The sequence below is a fragment of the Lontra canadensis genome, unplaced genomic scaffold, assembly GCF_010015895.1.
Source record: "Lontra canadensis isolate GAN:19392208 unplaced genomic scaffold, GSC_riverotter_1.0 scaffold41, whole genome shotgun sequence".
Lineage (NCBI taxonomy): Eukaryota > Metazoa > Chordata > Mammalia > Carnivora > Mustelidae > Lontra > Lontra canadensis.
In genome coordinates this window covers 1,718,749-1,741,294 of record NW_022631035.1, presented here as the reverse complement: position 1 = coordinate 1,741,294, position 22,546 = coordinate 1,718,749, and the positions used below count along the sequence as shown (strand labels likewise).

At 57.6% G+C, this 22,546-nt stretch overlaps 1 protein-coding gene across 2 annotated transcripts in view; it reads left to right on the top strand.

Moving 5' to 3' along the window:
- RPTOR (regulatory associated protein of MTOR complex 1) overlaps window positions 1-22,546 on the top strand; it is a 307,386-nt gene that overhangs the window by 225,917 nt on the left and 58,923 nt on the right. For both annotated transcript variants that reach the window (XM_032870426.1, XM_032870427.1), the window contains exons 12-13: window positions 269-352; window positions 2,424-2,534. In XM_032870426.1, coding sequence (XP_032726317.1) covers window positions 269-352; window positions 2,424-2,534 — 195 coding nt within the window. The remainder of the gene's footprint in view (window positions 1-268; window positions 353-2,423; window positions 2,535-22,546) is intronic.

Sequence of the window (22,546 nt, the reverse complement as noted above, 5' to 3'; positions counted from 1 at the left end):
ACTGCGGTGATAGATGATAATAATAATGATGATGACGAGGATGATGATAATCTAGTTTAAATGTAGTTTAAAAGGATTTGTTCTGATACTGTCAACAAGGCACATATTTTAGCTGTTGAGGAAAAACTCAGAAGTGCAGAGAAAGCAGCACCTGCCGCGGGTGAGGGACGGCGTGAAGCCAGGGCAGGTGTGAGCCCGCTCGGCCCACTCCAGGGCCTGGCACGTGGCACGGGGCTCCTCGGTGACCCGTCCTCTTCCTCTTCCTCAGGTGCTGCTGAGCCAGGTGCACCGGCTGAGAGCCCTGGACCTGCTGGGACGCTTCCTGGACCTGGGACCCTGGGCGGTGAGCCTGGTACGTGTGGGGCCAGCAAGACTCCCAGAAGTGGGCGGGGGATAGCCTCACTGCCTGGGAGTGACCTGTCACCGGAGGGGGCCTGTGTTGGGGGGCAGGCCCTCGAGGAACATGCGCCGTGCGGCCTCCGTCCCCGCAGTGTTCCAGGCTTCACATGTGCTCTGCCCTCTCTTCCCGCCATGAGGCTTCACCTCTGCGGACAGAAAGTGGTTCACCCCTGCTCACCCCTGCCTGAGCCGAGAAGCGGGGTGCCCCTGCACCGGCCCAGTGCCAAGCACACACCCGTGCACCGACTTTACACTCTGGGGCTCAGCACAACCCAGAAACACTTTGCTGCTGACTCATTCTGCAAAAGAGTGGGACCAGCCATTTAAAGCGGAAAACACGGACAGAACTAGGGTCAGACAGAGACCCGTTTTCCAACAACTACATCAGCAGGAAAGGAGGTATCGATGGGGAACCTCCGGGGTGGGGGGGCCCGGGAGACCCGCCACCAGCTGCAACGTAGGGACCTTTCCAGTTCTGTGCGCAAATAAACGTTTGAAAGTTGAAGTTTGAGAAGTTAACATTCATGAAACAATTAGAAATTTTACATTAACCAAATACCTTGTCATTAAAGGGTAATAGTTTATTATTTTAGGTATAATGGCATGTGGATCTTTTACAAAAGACACCTTAGTTTTTAGAGGTGAAGACTGTGTTTACACAGGGAAAGTGTGTGACACGCACGATGTCTGCAGATGCGCTAGGAGGACACGGCTAGCACGCCGGCGCCTGGCCATCGGGTTCGTGTCACCAAAGCGGAGTGACGCGCGAGTGGGAGGGTAGCCTGTTGTTTTAGCTCCGTTTGCGCACATTTGAGTTTTTCATTATATAACGTCATCAGAGAATCGATAGTCCAAGGTTAAAAGAGGAAAAGTCTAAGAATCACGAGGAATCGTTCATCCACCGTTGGACAGTTCACACTCGGGGCGCCTGGGCCGCAGACGACATAGAGCGCGTCCATCACTGGGGAGGGTCTCGTGTGACTCTCAATCTGCGTGGCCTGCGCATGTGCTCCTGCAAATCAGTGTCGCTCTGTCATCAGGGACGAGCTCACAGTGTGTCACTTATGCCCTTCAGGAAGACAGGGAGACAAGTACTAATAACATTTTAGAGAGATTTTTATTATACGGTGAATTTTTTAAAAAATGAATTTTGGCCCTTTAAGGAGGAAAGGTTAGGCCAGCTGGAAATCTTGATGGCGCAGGCGCTAGACAGACGAGGCCCTGCAGCAGGTGTGGGCTAGACCCACCTGCCCGAACCACACACAGGACGCTTGTCTCTTAAACACAGCCTTTAACAAGAAATGGACGCGGGCCCCGCCAGTGGCCTCCAGCCTGGGTCACACCCAGCCTGGGTCACACCCCTCCACCCACCTGGTAGGGGGACACCCTTGCCATCTCTCTGGAATGCCAACAAACTGGAGATAAGGACAGAGCACCTGCGCTGAGATGACCGTCGTAACCGGGGTCAGCTCAGTTGTCCTCGTGAGGTGGCCACCCTCCCGGTGACCGCCCTGCCTGAGAGCAGAGAGGACCCCCAGGATGATGCTGCCCCGAGAGTCTGGGAAGCACGGACACCCACAGCGGCTCCCCGCCTCAACCAGCAAACTGTCCCACCTCGAGGCTCAAGTCCTGCCCTGAAGGTCGATGTCAAGGGCAGATGTGAAAGTGGGAGCCAACAGGGCAGGAGCGTTGTGGTTTGAAATGTAAGAATCACAGTTAAGGGCCCTCTGCTTTGCCACCGAGCGCAAACAAGGCTGTGAGAGGGTGAGGCCAGGGGGGCCCGGACGGGAAGCCAGGTGTTCCTCATGAGATGAACCGTGGCCTCTGGACCAGACGGGGCTGGAAACGCACCCAGGCATCTCGGGGAACGGAGATGCGGAGATCCAGAGGTGGCCCCTGCGCTCCCACTCCCTGCCCCCCGGGCTGACGGCAGCGCCGCACTGTGTCCCGGGCCACGCCAGCCACCACCACTGTGGCTCAGGCCTCCCACGAGTGGGCACACTCACACTCTTTCCTTCCCCCAGGCTTTGTCCGTGGGCATCTTCCCGTACGTGCTGAAACTGCTCCAGAGCTCAGCCAGAGAGCTGCGGCCCCTTCTGGTGTTCATCTGGGCCAAGATCCTTGCCGTGGACAGTGTGAGTAGTCCGCGTCCTCCCTGCTGGTGCCAGGCGGTCCCCGTGTGTTAGCCGGCCCGGGGGCTCACGGAGGTGCCGCGCGTGGCTGGTTTGCCCACCTTGACGCTATGTCCTCTCTCCCCCTGCAACCACCCTGTATTTCTTAACCTACCTTCACCCCAGCATCTGCCTCTGGTGCCATTGCCGTCCCCCACCCCTTCTCCAGGCACTGCTGGTCCCCCTCCTTCCAGAATAAGGGAGGTGCATCCCTCTGGGGCCCAGTCCTGCTCCCTAAAGCTACACACTGCCTCCTCCCTATCCCCTCCAGGCCTCTAGCAGGAAATGACCCCGAGCCCCTCCTTCTTGAACTCAGCCCTGCCTCCCTGGACGCCCACCAGGCCCTCCGTCTACAGCCTCTGCTCCTCCCACCCCTTCCCTGACCCTGGGGACAGTCTCCTGCAGCTCTGCTCTCCAGTAGCCATCCCCCTCCTTGTCCTCGTGCCTGTGGGGCTGCAGTCACGCCCGTACTCCACCAAGAGCTGGGCAGGACCAGGCTAAAGGCTGTAGGGGACGCAGAAGGCGGTGGTCTCTGCCTTGGACAGGCTCACGTCCCGTAGGTCGAAGCCCTCTGCTGCAGGGGAAGCCACCATGCCATGGGAGACTGTGCCGTGAGGGTGGGGGCCCTGAGAACTCAGTGCAAGGGGCACTAATGGGTGGAGACAGGGGACAGCTTGTGCGGGGGACGGGGAGGGCAGGTGGCCCCCCTGGGCTGGGGTGCTGGAGGCATGTGCGAGGAGCCCTCGAAGTGGACGGTGTCCCACTTCCTTTAGCCCATCAAGAGGGACCAGTAAAGATTCAGGAACAAAGACACAGCAAGATCCAAACTGTGGCTTTTAAATGTCTGGCCTTGGTCTAAAGGAGACTGGGTCAGCTGAGGAGGGGGCTACTGGGGAGGAGGGGCGGACGTGATGAGTGATTGTTCGGGAGACCCCGGGTGAGGCGGACCCGTGCCTGAGGAGTGGAGGCAGGAACCTCTTATGCCCTGTGACCCTGCCACCGAGCCCGCACAACCACCCCAATGGGGAGTGGAGAACAAAGAGCTACAAAAGGAGAGTGAAGGGGGTTCCCGGGGCTGGAGGTCTGACTCAGAACACAGAGGGGGCTCCAGAGTGAGGCTGGGCGCTGGGCGGGGAACTGAGACCCCCAGAAGAGGCCATCACACGGGGCGGTCAGCTTCCGAAGAACCGTGGACACAGAGATGGGGAGAAAGTGCCGATGGCCCGAGGGTCGGTTGCTTGAAGGGTTCCGTGGGCAGGGAGGGGACTGGGATCCTACCCTGTCACCCTCCCTGGGCCAGCCCCCTCCCCGGCCACAGCCAGTGGGAGGCTGGGTCTGGGCACGGCCAGGCAACCCTCCTCGTGCTCCCACCTCAGTCCTGCGTGCTGCTCTCTGCTCACTACGCCCTCTGCTGTCCCGAGAACGAGCGCCTGCCGCTCCAGGCTGCCGTGGGACTGGGTCCTCACACACTGGGACGCTGTGGCCACCTGCACACCCCTGAGGCAGCCAGAACTCTGCATGAGGCCCAAAGCTGGGGTGACGGCTGCAGGGGATGAGAGTGTCGCGGGTGCTCCCAGCAAACGTGTCACAGCACCGGCACCTCCAGGTGCACCCCCAGTCGCACCGCGCGGTTACCACTGTTTTTGTGTACTGATCTCGAGCGGCGGCCTTGCTGAACCGTGTAGTGCCAGCCGTGGACGGAAGGTTCTCTCGGCCGCTCTGCACAGGTGGTCATACTGTCTGCAAGCAAGGCAGTGAGGTGGCTCTGTCCCCGTCTGCTGGGGACGTTTCCTGGTCCGGGACCAGGAACCCGCGCATGCAGTTGGTCAAACGCAGTGATCCGCTCCCCGTGGACGGGCTTGGTCTCCGTGGTCTTCTTGGTGGCGTGAACGCCCTCGCCTCTCTGTCGGGGCCGCCCAGCCTTACGGCGACTCCCATTCCGCCCTGACCCTTCTTGGCCCAGCGCCCCGCACACGCTGTGTCCGCAGAACGTTCTGTCGCTCTCAGCTTCACGGGATGTTCGGGACATCGCACGTTCTGACAAAATACTTGCTTTTCTGCCCACTGAACTGACTTCAGATAAGCAACGGCCTCAAAGATGGACCAAAACACTAGATTTCAGAGCTAGAACGAGTCTGAGTCCCCTTGCCCTCGTTTACCTGAGCGAGCTCCCACTCCCCGTCGCATGGCCCTCTGTACGCTTGTCGCCGCTGAGCTCCCAGCAGCGGGGACGGAGGTGAGCGCCCTGACCTCCCACGAAGCCGCCCTGGAAACTTTAGAATAAAAGGAATAAAAGCCGGAGTCTCGCATCTGCCCGGCTGCTGTCGGGTCCAGGAAACCTTTTCCCGCTGGACCAGGAGCTGGTGGTCCGGGTGGGGAGGCTGCCCCTCTGTCGTTTCAGTTCTGCCCTCTGCCTTGGCGCCGACGCGCCGAGCCGGGCAAGCGGGAGGCTCTTCCAGGGAGCCGCTCCGAAACTCGCTCTCCTTCAGCGCTCGGTCTTCCGGACGCTTGCAAATGCATCGCTACCGGTACTCGGTTCTTGGGTGCATGAAGGGCCCCCTTAGACCGAAGCCCATGGAAGCAGGGGACGGAGGAGGGTGCCCCCGAGCCCACCTCCCCGCCCTGGGGCCGCCACGTTCTTGTCCTCACAGGATGTTTAGGACCTTTGAGGACCCGGGACTAGACCGTGTTTCCTTCTAGTCCTGGGGGTCTGTTCCGGCTTCAGCGTGAGCCTTTCTGAGCCGCCCCTCGCCGCCGTGCTCCCGTGCGATCTGCAGCGGTCGCCCGACTTGGGTGTTGGGAACCTGGAGGAAACCAGCTCCCGGGCCCACCTGTGTCCAGGCTCTGCTCGTCCAGCGCCCAAGGCGAGCTCTCAGCCGCGGGCACACCGGCTGCCGCGGCCGTGTTCCGCGACTGTGCGGGCGCCTCAGAGCCGTGTGCTTCCCCTGGGCTCGGCGCTGAAGGGTTTACACGTTCAGAAACGCTTGAGCAGCTGTCCCCGTGGCCAGCGGGAAATGCCCTCACCCGCGACGTTCTTGCCAGTGCCTACAGGTGCCAGGGACCTTTCCGTGAGCTCATTTCCCAGCCGGCTTGCCGCACCTGCTTACTTGAAGGCGACCGTCCTTCTGAGAGACACGTCGACGGGCTTGCGGCTGAGGCTGAGGCCGTTTACCTCCTCCCTCCCTTTCACGGCTACTCGGGTGGTTTTCCAGAGACTAAAGTTCCGTGTGCTTCCCGGGACGGGTCCCCTCCCTCCTTCACGTCCAAAGTCACGCTGGGTCCCCGCCGGCCTCTGTGGGAGCTCGTGCTGTGTGCAGAGCCCCCGTGTCGCTGGCGCGGCCACCACGGGGTCAGAGCGCACGGTGTTTCCACGCAGGGATGCCCACACTTCAGATCAAAGCCTGCACGGAGTGCACCCTGAGGTCTGCAGTGCCCGGGCTCTGTCCCCGCACCGGGCCGCGCCTTCCTCTCAGGGCACTTCCCCGGGGCTTGAGAGTGGGGCCGGCCCATCAGGCGGGGCCCTAGCTGGGGGGCGAATCCAGGGCCCCCTCTTGAGCCACGGGCATGTCTAGAGTACACTGTGCCACCTTGAAGGCCTCGGAGAGAGGCGGAATCCGTCTGGCCTCCTGTGGGGACAGTGGTGGGACAGAAGGCACGACTTGGGATGAGGAGAGCCCTTCCTGTTGTTCCCCGAGGAATTGGGTCCCAGAAGCGTCTCTTCCCAGGTCACCCGTGTGCCAGGTTACCCTGAACCCCCCACTGCCAAGCAGAACGGCCAGGCACGTGACACAGCGGGAAGGTGTGACCTGCATCAAGGAGGAAAACCCCCGAACCCACTGTGCGTCGTCACAGAGGTTAGGGTTAGCCGACAAGGACACGGAGACGGTTGCTCGGAGTCTCCTCGGAAGATGTTCCACTGAGACATGGAAGGCATCCAGGGCTCTGCTGAACCTTCTGGAGAGGGAACCAGAGTGTGACCCGGAAGACAGGCCGGTCGGGATCGACCCCTAAACGTCGCGGCAGGACATTCACCGTCGCGGCTGCCCCGAGTGCAGCGAGGACGGACCTTGTGCAAAGCGAAGGGGCGTCACTGAGCTGTGGGACAGCTGCAGGTGACGGCGTAAGTCTGTCCAGAACCGCTGCAGGGCAGCAGAAGTGTGCGACGACCTGGTGGCCAAGAAATGTCCACATTTTCCAGTTTGATGAAAACAACGAACCACAGACCCAGGAAGCCCCACGAACCCCACACGCAGGAACATGAAGAAAACCACCCCGAGTCCTCACCTAATTGCTGAAGCAGGATACGTTTAAGGACTCGGAAGCAGCCAGTAGAGAACAGAGGAGCGAGGAGAAGGAAGACGGCGGGTCCCTGGCCAGGAATGACGCCAGGAGGGGACGGCGGGCGGGCACCCTGATGTCCCCAAAGAGAAGCCGCCGTCTGGCCTGCTGTGGCCACTGAGTATCCCTGAAAGTGGAGTCGGAATAAGGACGTCGTCGGGCACGCGACACGGAAGGGACGTAGCACGGGTAACCGCCGCGCGCTGCGGGGTCAGCAACGTGTGTGGTCACAGCAGCGAAACGTGGGGGGGGGGTGTCAGCTTCTGAGACTTCACGCACAGTCGGGCCCCCCGGAGGACGGAGGGAGGAGGATGGTCCGCATAGCAGCCGGAGTCGACGCGCTGAAACCGTACCGCGCTCTGCAGCCACCGTCCGACAATGAGCCGTGAGCAGCAGGAGAACTTCCAGACGCTTGGAGACCAGCCAGCACTCTTTTAAAGAAATCATTTGAAATGATTAAATTATAAAATAAAATTTTAATAAGTAACATAACTACAAAATATATAGAATATCTAATATTGAAATTTGTGTGTTGTATGAATAAATTATGCAAGTAGCGCAAATATTTATGGAGTGTAATATGCATAGTTATAAATATTTATAAAATACACAAGTGGGACGACATCAAACTAAAAGCTTCTGCACCACAAAAGTTCACTAACTAAAAAGGCAACCTCTGAAATGGGAGAAAATACTTTCACACCGTCTCTCTGACGGGTTAGAGAGCTGTGGACTTAGCGAGGGCGTGGAGAGAAGGGGACAAGACAAGCACTGTTGGTGGCAGCGTGACCTGGGGCAGCCACCATGGGAGACAGTGTGGCGGCGCCGCAGACGACGAAGAGTGAGCCGCCGATGGGCCCGGCGTTCCCGCTGCTGTCCTGCCTCGAAGAGGGACCTGCGCCCCGTGTTCACAGCAGCGTCATTCCCTAGGGCCAAGCATGGAAGCCGCCCGAGTGTCCGTTGGCAGGGGACACAGGAAGGAAACACACACACTGGGGTATTGCTCAGCCCAAAAGACCAAGAACCTCCTGCCATCTGTGGCCCGACGGTCGAGCCTGGAGGCCACTGCGCTACGTGACATAAGCCAGACGGAGAAAGACAGATACGGGCTGACGTCACTCAACTGCGGAATCTAAAACAGTCGGACTGACTGAACCAGAGAGCAAGACAGTGGCTTCTGGGGCTGCAGGTGGCGGAAGCAGGGAGATGCAGGCCAAAGAGGTCAGACGTGCAGGTATCTGTCCATCCGTCTGGGGAGCACCGTGGGGGCAGTGCTGTGCTGTGCGCTTGAAGGACGCTGAGAGTGCATCTCCAGGGCTCTTACACGCCCAAACCAAGCCCGGTAGTAATGGCGTGAGCTGACAGATGTGTTAACGGATTTGATTGTGGTGACCGTCGCACGGCATGTGTGTGTATCAGTTACACACTGAATATAAGTCAGTGCTAGAAAAAATAGGTTCTTTGATATAACACACAATTGATACTGATCTGCTTGATTACAGTTTACTATATAAGCACATGGAAAAACTCAGTGAAATAAAATTTGTTAAATAAATAGTTTCCAGAAGGGCCTGAAGGGAAATTAAAAATACCTTGAACCAGAGGGAACTGAGAACAGCTCATCGGGATTTGTGGGGCACAGCTGAGCGGCGTGAGGGGAACCTTACAGTTCTGCCTGCGTCCGTCGACAGAGAGGGAAGGTTTTAAATCATTGACCTTAGATTCAACCTTAAGCTGTTGGTAAAAGAAAAGCAGATTAAACCCGAAGGAAGTAGGAGAAAAAAAGTAAAAATCACAGCGGAGATTGGTGCAAAAGAAAGCAGGCAGTAGAGAAAATCTGTTCCACCAAAAGATGGTTCTTAGAGCAGATCAATAAATGAGTTAACCGCCCCCCAGATACGGCTGCATTCCCTCTGATGATGCACCCATTGGTGCGATTGCTGGGTCGGAGAGCCGTGCTGCTTTTAGGTTTTTGAGGTCCCTCCATCCTGTTCCCCGAGTGGCGGCACAGAAAGAGAGATAGACCCCACTTCCCAAATCAGGAATGAGAGGTGGCATCCCGGAAGGTTCCAGAGACCTCCAGGGAACAGTACGTGAATATTATGTACGACTCCACGCCCAGACGCTTGAGAGCTCGACAGAGACAGACGCTCCTTGAATGGCAGGAGACGCTGAGCTAGGAAGTGAGTCTGAGTAGCACCACATCTGTTAAAGAGACAATCTGTAGTTTAAAACTTTCCCGGGTGCAGGCGACTTCAGTGGTGGGTTCTAGCAGGTCACGGAGGAGAAGCACCGTCCCGTGTCATCGAGTGAGACCGACAGTGAGTGCCCTGATGCCACGTCCCCACAGCGTCTCTCGTGAGGACCGATCGGGCTTCCAAACAGCACTCCAGGAAATCAGATGCAGCCACATCTGGAAAGGCTGATAAACCATGACCCGGGGGATTTATTTCAGGAACGCAAGGTGGTGGAATGACGGGAAAAATCCCCGTAACATACCATATTAACAGCAGGAACAACAGAAGCCATATTCTCGTTCTCAGAGGTGGCGCAAAGGAAGCATTCGACCAAACCTAAATTCTGCGTCAGAGTTTTTAAAAATCCTGTCCACAAACCAGTCACAGAAGGAACTTGCTCAGCGTGACAGCCAGCATCTCCCAAGACGGCTGCAGCTGATGTCGCGGGCCCCAGTGCCCCTCTGAGCACTGCGCTCAGGAGCAGGACAGGGCCCGCCCACATTTCCAGTCTCCAGCACCCGCTGGAAGCTGTGCCCAGCGCAGGAGGAAGGAAGGTGTCCAGCTCGGGAAGGAAAAGGCATGACTATCTTTTTTTTTTTAAAGATTTTATTTATTTATTTGACAGACAGAGATCACAAGTAGCCAGAGAGGCAGGCAGAGAAGCAGAGGGGGGAGCAGGCTCCCTGGAGCAGAGAGCCTGATGTGGGACTCAATCCCAGGACCCCGAGATCACGACCCGAGCCAAAGGCAGAGGCTTAACCCACCGAGCCCCCCAGGCGCCCACAACTTTCTTTAAAAAAAGAAAACCGAAGAACTAGGACCGCCTGACTTTGAGCCTCCCGTGCGTCCGTCGTAGTCAGGACTGGAGCAGCAGCAAAGCGGACAAACTGCGGGACCCATGAGGGGCGGGGGGCAGACCCGCACGGACACGGGCCGCTGGTGTTCAATAAATCTGCAGAGCACTCCGCTCGACGGAGGATGGGGCGTCTGTCCAGCCCACGGGGCGGGGACAGCCGGACATCGTGTGCACAGAGTGAACAGCAGTCAGTACCTGGTGCCACGTGCAACAACCCAGGATGGGAACATATTGGCAAATCATTACCTGAGGAAAACTCACAGTGAGATGATAGAACTCCCACAACTCAGTGTGGAGAGAAACGCACGGGGACGCCAGGGTGGCTCCGTGGGTTAAAGCCTCTGCCTTCGGCTCGGGTCATGGTCTCAGGGTCCTGGGATCGAGCCCCGCATCGGGCTCTCTGCTCAGCGGGGAGCCTGCTTCCCTCTCTCTCTGCCTGCCTCTCTGCCTGCTTGTGATCTCTGTCAAATAAATAAATAAAGTCTTAAAAAAGAAAGAAAGCAACACGCAGACCCAAAGATGGGCAAAGGGTTTGAAGAGACACTCCGGTAAGGGAGCGATTTGCTGGCCAAGAAGCCCCGGGAAGAACGCTGCGTGTCGCCCTGCCCGTGGCGGGCGAAGCCAGCTCTGCACTAGCATAGGCCACTGGGACGTCCCAAATGAGAAGACCGCGCCGTGTGTGGGGAACACAGGTCTCACGCCCGCCCTGGGAAGCGGCTCTGGTTTCTCGAAAGCATGTGTCCACTCAAAATTGTCCACAGTGTTTACAGCGCTTTGTCCGTAATAGCCGAGTGCCGAAAACAGCCCAGTGACCATCAGCTGTACATGAAAGCCCGCAGTGACCTGTCCCCACAGCACACTAGCACTCCGCAGACGGGAGAGTGCACCCGCCCCGAGATGCTGAGCGGAAGAAGCCAGGAGCCGGTGTATTCTGTACGACTCCGTTTACGTAGAACTCTAGGAAGTGCAAACTGTAGTCCCAGAAAGCAGGTTAGCAGCAGCGGGGGTGGGGCTCCCCAAGGGGCACAAGGCAGCTCGAGGGCAGAGGCCCCTCGTGTTGATTGTAGACACGGCTTCCCGGGTGCGTATTTTTGTCCGGTTATCCCATCTGCGCTTGTACGTGCACGCAGTCGTCATAAGTCACGTTGACCCCGGGAAAGCTGTTAAAAACTTCGAGTTGTGCGGCCGTGTGTGGACAGGTTACTCTCCTGTCCCTTCTAGATCTTCCATCCAAGAAAGACAACAGAATGTGGGGAGATTGTTCTAGCTGAAGACTCACGATGCGTGACCACCCATGATGGATCCCAGACGCCAGACCGAAAGCTGTGAAGGACCTTGTTGGGACAGCTGGGGGAAATCTGAGTGTGGACTGAGGGTCTGGTGACAGCATGGTACCAAAGCTGGGTTTCTTGAGAGCGATCTTGGTTTTGTGGTTATGCACGAGAACGGCCTTTTTCTTAGGAAAGTTCCCAGGCAAAGCGTCATGCCATCTGCGGCTTTCAGAAGTGCAGACGAGCACCAGGGAGGGGAGAGGGAGACAGCAAATGCTGCAGAAAATTCATTTAAATTGTCCTTCGGGTCGTGGGGGGGTCACGCATCAGGAGCGGGATGGCAGCAGGATGAGGCAGCGTGTAGAATGTGGCCGCCCTGCGGGAGGGCGCTGGTGGCTTCGGTCAGACCCTCGAAGCCTCCTTATCATTTGTCTTTCTGCTAATTAACGGGGGGTGGGGGGGTGCGGAGGTGGCCGTGAAGGAGTCCTGTAAGGTAGGCAGCAGTTCAGGGGGCCCCCCCGACACCGTTAGTGCGCAGTTCAAGTTACAGGTCATACACTGTTACGACGCAGCCGCCAGGGGGCCGAGGGCGCAATGTCCGTGAACTTGAGCAACCTCCCCTGCCGTGTTCGTGAAGTCAGCCCGCATTTGGGGGTGCGAGGGCTTCAGCATGCCTGACACTTTTGTGGGGCGAGGAGAGGACACACGCCGAGTGACAGTGCATCAGAGGGGACCAGGATCTTCCTCCTGCCCCCGCACCAGCGCGGGTCCCCCTCCAGGTCCCCGAACGCGTGCTCATTTCTCTGCACAGTAACCCTGTCGCTGCCCCTTGCCGCCCCTCGGCTCTGACGCCACCAGCCTCTCTTCCTGCACCTGCACCCCTGCACCCCTTTCCCACCACCCCTCCAGGTTCACACAGAAAACACCACGGACAAAATGAGCGTGCGTGGCTTCAGTCCCGTGATGACTCGCGTCCCCGGGATCTGAGTGTAACCAGGATGGCCAGAGAGTTTGCAGTCCTGAGCCTGCTGTCTTGATGGCCCGGTGCCTGCAAGGGGCTGGCCCACTTGGGGCTGGGGCTGTCACTCCTGTGCCGGCAGCTCGTCTGTCTCTCTCTCCAAGTGCCTTTTACCACAGGTTTTGTCTTAAGAAACTGCTTTTAGAACAGGTTATGTTTACAGAAAACCTGAGATAGTGAGTCTCCACAGAGCCCACCCCCACTGGGCCCTGTTGTTAGTGTCTAAAGGAAGCCATGTTGACACGCGTCATGGGCCAAAGTCCACGCTTTGTTCCGCTTTCCCGGTTCTCCTCCCTGCCCGGTCATCACATCTCTCCAGGCGACTCTGGGCTGAGCCGTCTCTCACATCCCTGCTTTCGGGGGCCTGGCAGTTCTGGGGCCAGTCCTCCATCAGCACATGTCTGATGTTGGGTTTGGGAAAAAAGACCACGGGGCTGAAGGGCCCCTCATAACCTCCTGGCAAGGAGCACGATGTCCCTCCTCCTCTCAGTGTCACGTCGCCTGGCTGGAGAGCATTTGCCGGTGTGTCCACGTGTTACCCCGGCGTGGAGGTCACTGTGGTTCACTGGGATTTGTGTTACCGGACCTGCCTTCTGTCCCAGGTCAACCACAGTTCCTTTACTCATTTTCACTAATTTTTTTTTACATCTGAGTATCGTCCTTTTAATTGCTGTCCCTTATTGCTGGTTTAGGTTGTTTGGTAAGGTTAGCTGTTGGAGTGGCGTGTGCACGCCGGGACTCTGTGTCCGCCGCCGCTCCGTTCCCCTGCCCTGCGGCCCGGGTCCACGGGAGAGCCCCAGCCCCGCATCCGGCTGCCTGCGGGTGCGGGTGGATGTCCCTTACGCTTCCTGCCTGCTCGTGAGCACATCAGTGATGGCGCTGCTTTGATGGACCGTGTCATTCCCGAACCCTAGGTCATAAAGTGCAGGAAACAGACTGAGTCTCGGTGTCAGGGAGCGCCGGCGTTTGCGTCTCAGAGAAGCTGTAGTCGGCAAGGAGGTGCTGTTTCATCGTCCTTCCTTGCCATCGTCCTGGTTAACGAGGCTGCATTTCAGAGGCCCTCAGAGTGGGCTTTCGTCTGGGGGAGATGCGGGTCCACCCTCGAGGGGCCCCGGGAGAACTGTGGACGCAGACATCAGAGCCCCCACCCCCGCATCACCAGAGCTGGGGCTGCCCCTTCCAGCATGGGTTCAGGCCCTGGAGGCCCCTGCCCGGGACGAGGCCGCTGAGGGTGTCTGTCCCTCTCTGGAAGGAGGGACACAGTGGTTTTCAGGGGGCTCTGGGTTTCCCGGAGTGAAGCGAAAAGCAGGAGGACGCAGGAGGCTGTCATTGCCGCACACCATCGGCCGTCAGGTCCCCTGCGGGCGGACGAGCCTGGGTGTGGGTGGGGGGTGACAGGTCATCCTTCTGCAGCGGGAACGGGCTCTGTGACTCAGGCTGCAGGGACTTCGTGGTAAGAGGAGCCAAAGCATCAGCCCGACACTGAGGGCAACAGAGAGAGGCCGTTTTTTTGGGTGATGACTCAGGGGCCCGTGACTCATTGTCAGGCTGGGCTGGACCGCTGGCTCTGCAGAGCTGATCAGAGCGGGGATGGGGACGGTGGCGCCGGTCAGCCCAGGAGCTTGGCCTGCAGGACTCCAGTCTTGTGTGTTTTAGGAGAGGGGCGGCCGCGGTTTTGATTGTGGAGCCTGAAGTCAAGGCTCGGTTACTGCGCAGTCCAGGAAGCACCAGCTTAGACACCTTGGCCGCCAAGGACTGTGAGGCTGTACCTGGCCATGACGTGTCCCAGGGTCGGGGTGGAAGCCCGAAGCGCAGAGAGGAGAGGCTGGGCCTCGGCTTCCTGACTCTGCCGCTTAGTCCCTCCTCCTTTCATGGGCCGCTGGACGGAATCCTCCACACCGGGAGCGGTTACTGGGTAAGATTAGCATCCGTGGTCAGGAATCCTAATGCTTCTCTGTACACACACCAGCTCTTCTATTTGTCAGCAGACGCTCAGTGGGCCTCTGATAGGAACCTGGCTATGCCCCACTGGGGCCCCATAAAGACTAGTAATACAGGGTCCTTGGCCTCAAAGAGCTGAGCGTGTAGCAGAGCAGGGCAGGCGTAGAGAGCTGACCCGAAGCCAGTGGTTCGGGAAGTCGTCCTCAGCGAGAGCAGAAAGGAGGGCCCGAGGGCGGCTGGGCCAGCTTGAGAGGCTGTTCCTGACAGTGATCCGATGGCTCTGGTGCACACCACAGGGCCGGCAGCCGAGACGCACATGCACGGTGGTGACTGATGGTGAAAGCAAACTGTGTCCCAGCGCCCCATGTAACGGGGAGGAGAGGAGGATGGGTTCCTTTGTCCAGATGCATTTCTGCATGCCACTGCCTGTCCTAGCCCCATGATGGGCCCCCTGTGGTATGGCTGAGTGTGACCCTCAGGGACAGTTTTTAGGGCCTGGCTGGGACACTAGCAGAGCCATGCTACTGGCCAGTCGAGATGAGTCCAGGAATCCTTGATGAGGTCCAGAAACACCAGTCCAGGAGAAGGGCCAGCTCCAGGGCTAGACCAGAACCTGCGCAGAGCAGGGCAGAGTTCCCCTGGGCCAGGTGGACGGAGACACAGGAGCGCACGGTGATCGGATAGGCTGAGCAGGTACAAACTTGGGGGCAGGGCTTGTCCGATGGCCAGAGACACATTAGAAATATACGCAAGTGAAACGAAAGGTTTACAGTGAGAAAATGTCATCGAAGAACGCAGCCAGACTCACCAGTGACACAGATTTGCCTGCATGTGATGTTAACGAGTGTTAATGAGTGCTGAGTTCACCAAAGACTCCGGTGAGGGCATGCACAGTCGGGAGTGCAGAAGAGCGAAATGTGACGGAGTCGTGAATGTCTAACATCGCTAAATAAAGACACAGTCGTTATTTCAAAATCTAGAGGAAATCCTTTGTTTTTTTATAGGGGTTTTTTAAATTTATTTATTTATTAACAGAGACACAGTGAGAGAGGGAACACAAGCAGGGGAGTGAGAGAGGGGTCAGCAGGCTCCCCGCTGAGCAGAGAGCCCGACGCGGGGCTCGATCCCAGGACCCTGGGATCATGACCTGAGCCGAAGGCAGACGCTTCACCGACTGAGCCACCCAGGCGCCCCTAGAAGTAAATTCTTTAAAAACTATTCGAAAGAGTTGTGTTGGCTGCTCTTGGGGGGCTGGACTCAGGGAGGGAGGACTAGGCCGTCTAGCACTGCTCTGCTCCCTGACTGTGTTCATGTGATCAAAACGGAAGCTAATCTGTGTATAAAGAATATCCAGGAAGGGCGCTTGGGGGGCTCAGTCATTAAGCGTCTGCCTTCGGCTCAGGTCATGATCCCGGGGTCCTGGGATCGAGCTGCATATCTGGCTCCCTGCTCAATGGGAAGCCTGCTTCTCCCTCTCCCACTGACCCCTCTCCTGCTCCCCTTGCTGTGCTCCCTCTCTTGCTGTCTCTTTCTCTGTCAAATAAATAAATAAAAACCTTAAAAAAAAAATCCAGGAGTACAGAAGCCACAAGGCACACAGTGGGGAGACAGTCCCAACCTTGCACACCCAGACCCCGATGAGCCAAACCTCTGCCTCCCAGTGAGGGCGTCTGAGCCGCGTTGCTCTGCCAGTGTGGGGGTTTCCACAGCCATCATGGAGAGAATCAGGTGACAAGCTGGAGGCCCATGAGTCCCCTGTCCCCCCGCAGAATGGAGAGGGTGAACCTTAAAGGTCTCTGGAGACGGTGAAGCGATGAGGCAGCCCATGATTTGGACCAGCCCCGGCGTGGGGTCGCAGCTCCGCCGCCAGTGGGCCTCTGGCGGGTCCTCCTTGTCTGGACCTGCGCCTCCTTGTATAAAAACACGGATTCTAACAACTTCCTGTCAAGGCGGTGCTGGATCGCCTGCGGTGGCCTCCGTCTCCGTTGCCACAGAGCACATCGTACGGCCCAGGCGCTCGCTCTTGCTGCATTTGTTAAGCATAAGCTGGGCCTACGAGTAAGGCAGACCACGTGCGCATTATAAACTGACTTCTGTGTACGCGATCTGACCGTATGTTAGGCCATGAGAGAATCCTTAAGACTTTCCAAAAAGTAGAAATAGTACAGACAACGTGCATAGTAGGACGAGAGGGGAACAACGGTATCAGAAAGCAAGATGGACCTTCCAGCTAGAATTTTTTTTTTAAGCAATCACCTTCAGTCTTCAGTCAAAGGAAAAAATACAAAGCAAAGTTATAGTTTCTGGAAGAACAGATAATAAAAATAATGCACGTCAGACCCATGGAAAGCAGTCACAGCCATGTTCAGAGAAGGCTTGGTGGCCTTACGTCCCTGTGTCACCCCAGCAGAGAAGCAGAGAAGAGGAAGCCACCGACTCGGACAACCGCAAAACAAAGGAGCTGCAGGCACGCAGAGAAAAGCTGTTCCTTAAAGATGCGAGAAGGACTTCCCTGAGTTCGCAAACAAAAGTACAAAAATTCAACAGTAAGTAAAAAGCTCTTTCTCGGGGGGTGGGAACCCGCTCGCCGATGAAGATAAGCGCGTTCAAGAACGGACGCGGGAGGGAGAACTCCGGGAGGGAGAACCTGCTGGCTCGCGAGACCGTTTGGCACATCTCTGAAGCACGAGCTTGAATGTAGCACCTGTACTTGCAGGAAAAGACACCTGATCAGCGGACCCCAGAAGGAGGAGAAGCGTCAAACTCACCAGCTTCGCCGGCTTCCCCAGAACGAGCAAGGAGGGGCGTCGGAAGAACCCACGAAGCCAGTCACTCCCGAGGGCGGGGCCCGCAGCAGCGTCCAGCCCCTCCGGAGCGGAGAAGGAAGGCAGACGCCGCTCTTCTGTTTGTGGGGCAAGGGGCGCGTTGATGTGCGAACCTCGGACTCACAACTGCGCGAACGCGCTCAGTGCCACCGAGCCGTGTGCCCCACGTGTCGACGAAATGGTCACGTCTGTCTTCCATACATCACCACACACAGGATGGAACAAGATCACACGGAAAGAGAAACCACATGATATTCATACTTGTGTTTGGAAATAAGCCAGCAGAACGTGGAAGGGACAGCAGCGCGCGGCCAGACGGGCTCCTCCCGGGGTGCAGGGCTGGTCCTGGGTCAGCCCCCAAGAAGCCATTACAGTGATAATATTGATCAGTAGAAGAAGGCCGACCTCGATCTTCTCATGAAGGAAGAAGACCCCACAATACGAGCACGTTAGCTGCTCCTCTACCACGTAAGCCCGGAAGCCAGCTTCGTACGTCCCGGGGAGACACAGAGAGTGACAGGAGCAAGAGAAGCCACGGTCACTCTCCGCTCACACAGTCAGACGGAGGCTGAAATTAAAGGCACAAAGCCTAGAAAAGCAGAAGCAAACCACTACGGCTGGCATGCGATATGCCTGGAAATCGCAGTGGGGTCAGTGCCGGGCTGCTAGTGAGGGGCGTTAGGAGGAAGGGGGACTGAAGTTGGTACAGAAGTCACAAGAACAACCAGCGGAGATACACTGTATACGAAAGAGCCCTAAGTCTGGGCGTAAACCTGACCCGAGACATGAAAACCCTCCGAGAGGGAAGCTGTAAAGCATTCCTGAAGAACACACACGTCCCCCGAACAAAGAAAAACATACGCCGTTTGTTTACAGAAGGCTTTGTCATCGGCAGTATGTCAGCGTTCCCTAAATTAACCTAAGCTTTAATACAATCCCAATAAAACTACCAGCAGGCTCTTTCTCCCTCCCTCTTCTCGGGAACTAGGCAGACATGCTCTGTACTTCCTGTGGAGAAGTAAATAGCGATCGCCAGGGAGACTCTGAACAGAGAGGAGGATGGCAAGGGATTAACCCTGCCAGATCCAGGAAGTTGGGACAAAGCCTCCGTGATGAGGAACATCGTGGGGCTGGGTCACTCACGGACAGGCTGACAAACGGGCGAACAGAGACGGACCTCTGAGTCCAAGGGCATTGTGCAGGGTCGAGCCAGCAGCTCAGATCTGCTCAGTAAGGACGGCGGGCTCCTGAATTTCCGATGTTGGGGTAGCTAGCTGTCTAACTGTGCTTCCCAAACACCAGACTTGACGTTAATTTTTATTTTGTTAAAGATTGCATTTATTTGATAGAGCGCACAAGCAGGGGGAGCAGCAGAGGGAGAGGGAGAAGCAGGCTCCCTGGGAGCCTGAGGTGGGGCTCGATCCCAGGACCTGAGATCATGACCTGAGCCAAAGGCAGACGCCTAACCAACTGAGCCACCCAGGCGCCCCAGAATTGACTTTAAAAAGTTAATTTAAATATAAAGAATGAAACTGTGAAAGTACTAAAAGAAAACCCAGGTAAATCCTGTTTAACCTTAGAGTGAAGAAAGCCTTTTTAACCATAACTTAAAAGTCTAGATCTCTTTGAAAATTAATAGATTTGGTTGCAGAGCAATAAGACATTTGCAGGGGGTGAGGAACATGAGCAAAGTCTTAAAACAAAGAATTGGGGGGTGGTATTTACACCTCCACTCCCAGGTGACAGACCAGCCGTCATCATACGTAAAGAGCTCCAAGAAATCAGAAACAACACTGATGCTCCAGCAGAGCAGGGTCAGAAGATGGGCCTGAACTAGCAAGTGCCAGAAAGAGAAATACAGACGACGCTCGTTTACACGCAGCGGAGATGCTCGGTGCCCTCCGTGATGAGGGATGTGCGCGGCCGGGTGGCCCTGAGTCTGGGTTTTCACTTCTCAGATGGGCAAAGACTCGGGTGTCTTGCGGCCGGCTGTGCTGCTCAGACACGAGGTGTCAGGGCTGCGGATGGACTTGTCCTGTGATGGGGCCGCGTTGCTGACAGAAGTTACGGCTTTGCCCGCTGGGTCTGAGCAAGCCAGGCTCTCCTCTTGACGGACGGCTGCACGTCCACGGTGAAGAGAGGGTGCTGTCTGCGTGAAGGCTGCCTTACACGGGGGAGCGTCCTCTCATCTGAGAAGAGGAGGGCTCAGTCTCTGTTCATATTTCTTATGTTTGCGTGAGGAAGGGTCGGGAGAATCAGTAAGAAACGAACAGAGCACTCGTAGCGGTGGAGGGAGGCTTTCCTCGCATGCCGTGTCACGTTTCCATTCTATATCCAGACGCCAGTCTTCCGTGTTCAAGTGCCATCGTCCCGACTCCGCAGCCCCTGCAGGGACAGAGGAGGGAAGCTGCCTTCTCCAGCCATGCCTTTCTGTAACATTTTGGCTTTTTGAACCTTTAAATATATTTACAGATTTTGGAACCTATACGAAAAAGTAGATTGAAGGCATAAAAGCATCCGCACGCGCCAGTGATTTTCCCATTGATCCTGGTTATTGACAACAGTCCGTGTTTTCATTCCAGAGTTTACCTTTGACACGAGAGCGCCTGATGCGAGAATTTTTTTTAAGTTCATTTATTGTTCTAAGTCATCTTTGCACCCAACGTGGGGTTTGAACTCACGACCCCAAGATCAAGAGTCCTAGGCTTCGACTGCGCCGGCTAGGCACCCTGTGTATTTAAGCATCTTCTGCACTTGGCCATGGGAAGCCCGTCACACCAGGGTCCGAGGCGTGCAGAGGGACGTGAACGTGTGCCGTGAACTTGCTGTGGAATGTGAGGGGCTGTGAGCTCTCGTGACAGTGAGCAGAAATCCTGCCCTGGTCTCATTTTCCCACGCACCGCTGGTCATAGGACCTCGCACCGTTTCTAAAACGGGGTGTTTGTGCATCCTGACACCATCCCGCTGTCTCCACGGGCACCCATTGCGCTGGGAATGGCTGCCCCACGGCCCACTCTGGGTCTTCCTTTTCTCTCATCGAGATCCGACCTCTGGGACCCACACGGACCGGAAGCGGGGCTCTCCCACCATGTCAGTTTCTGCAAGTTCACGGCAGGTCGCAAGCAGCCGCGCCTACCGGTGCTCAGGACCGTCCGCCGACCTCCCGGCCGCCCCGTAACAGACCTTTATCTGCGGGGAAGAGCAGGAAGCATGCCCTGCCAGGCCACTCCCCTTGCCTCACCCCTGCCAGGCCACTCCCCTTGCCTCACCCCTGCCAGGCCACTCCCCTTGCCTCACCCCTGCCAGGCCACTCCCCTTGCCCGCCTCGTGGACTCAGCCTCACGGACGCTGCCCCTCCTGCTCTCTCTCCGCGCACCCCGTCGTCGGCCGGCGTCACAGGGAACCGAGTGCTCTCTCGTCTGCTTGCTCTGCTTCCTTCCTCACCTCCCCATCCCTCATTTTAAAAGCGCAATTCCCTGAAATCCGGAGGAGAGCAGAGCTGTAGTGAGAACTGAAAGCCATTGGAGGTGGTTACGTGTGTGCTGGGACAGGGGCCTGTTCAGGCAAAACCACTTGGCGTTCAGGCCCTTGCCTCTCCTCCTGCTGCTGGGTCTGGGGGAACGCACCAGCTTCGGGAGCTCCTTGGCTGCCACGGCCCCCGAGGCTCCATGGGAGGCTTTCCACCCAGTCCGTGGGAAGTGTGTGTCTGTGCGTGGCATTTCTCTGTCTTCGTAGTCAAAAGGCCTCGTGTCCCTCCTTCTGATGAGGCGGTTGGCCAGCGTATGTGTGTCCCGGGCCCCTGCCTGCAGGGGATAGAGGGTGCGGGAGGGACAGCTGAGCTGGAGAAAGTCTGAGCAAGTTCTCAGCCGGTTGGTAAGTGAGTCTGGCTGAGGCCTGGGAGGGCAGGAGGCCCGCGACGAGGTGGCTCTTGGGGGTCCCTCCTGGTGCGACCCCTCATCAGCGCAGGCTCCGCACCAAAGGCACTCAGACGCCCACACCCTGGTTCAGACCGAGTGGGGTGTGAATTAGTGGCCCCGTGTTCCCCTCTGGTGAGGCTCGCTGCACACGTGTCGGCCTTGATCCAACTTGTCCAACCTCTGGTTTAAAACCAAAGAGGAGTCTTTGCTCTGAGAATCGGGCAGCCGGCCGCTGTTCCCAGGGGCTTCTGTGCTGCCCTCTCCCGGTCCCCTCGGACGGCGACACTGCAGGGTGGACAGCGTGTTGATGCCTTCTTAGATCTTCCGTCACCACCTTCGTTCAGAGCAGGGCGTCCCTGTGGGATCACTTGGAAACTCACGCTTAATCGGCTTCCTGGCTCTTGGGGAATCAGCCGCTGGCCTGACCCCTGGTGCCCAGGCTTCCTGACCAGCACCCACGCCCACCTGCTCAGCTCCCACTCACACGGCCGGTGGGAGGCTGCCCTGCCGGTGTCCTGGTGCAAGGAGGAAACCCCAGATGATGAGAGCCCCCGAGAAGCAGGTGGTGTGGGAGAGCTGTCCTCTGTGGTGCAGAACACCCTCCTCCCCGTCTGCGGCGTCGGGCTCCCACCCCACGTGAGCGTGACTTGTGACCTGAAGGTCAGCTTGGCTCACGCTCTGCTCCTGGGTGTGTGTGTGCGTGCGAGCTTCTCCTGACGGCCCCACGTGTGTCTCAGAGGTGCCTCAGACGCACCGGCCCCACATAGAACCCTCCTTCTCTGAGGGCCTGCACCCGGCACCCCAGCTCTTTAGTGATCTTGCCAAGCAGTTGGGTCACCCACCCCTCCTGCCCAGATCCCACGAGAATCGTCTCCGTCTCCAGGGTCATCCCCACGCCCTCTGCGCCTGCTGCACCTGCTGCCCCCTTTCAGTCCGGCTCACCATCCGCCGCCATCCTGCAGACCCACTGCCATGACCCTCCCCGGTGCCAGCCCCTGCTGGCCACCTCGGGGCCTCCACGCAGCATCGGAAGCTCTGTGCCTTCTGAGTCCCGCATCCCACAGGATAGGCTCGCCTTCCCCTCCGTCCCGACTCTGCAGGACATCCCACCGTCCTTCAGCACAGGCACTGAGCCGCCGTGTCCCCCAGGTCTCCTTGCCGTGCCATCACGCACACACAGCTGTCTCCTCCAGAGACCGTGAGCAGGGTGTGTGTGGGTCGTGTCTCTGAGTCCAGGACCGAGCCAGTGCCTAGCACCAGCGGGTCCTTGAATGAGAGCTCAGCTCACAAACCCACAGTTGTGCAGGTGTGTCCCAGTGTGTGCCGGTGTGTGCACATACGTGCAGGTGTGGGCCGGTGTGTGCTGGTACACGCAGGTGTGTGCCAGTCCATGTAGGTGTGTGTGCACGTATGTGCAGGTGTGTCCCAGTGCATGTAGGTATATGCACAAACATGCAGGTGTGCAGGTGTGTGCTGGTACATGCTGGTGTGTGCAGGTGTGTGCCGGTGCATGCAGATGTGCGCACGTATGTGTAGATGTGCAGGTGTGTGCACAAACATGCAGATGTGCGCA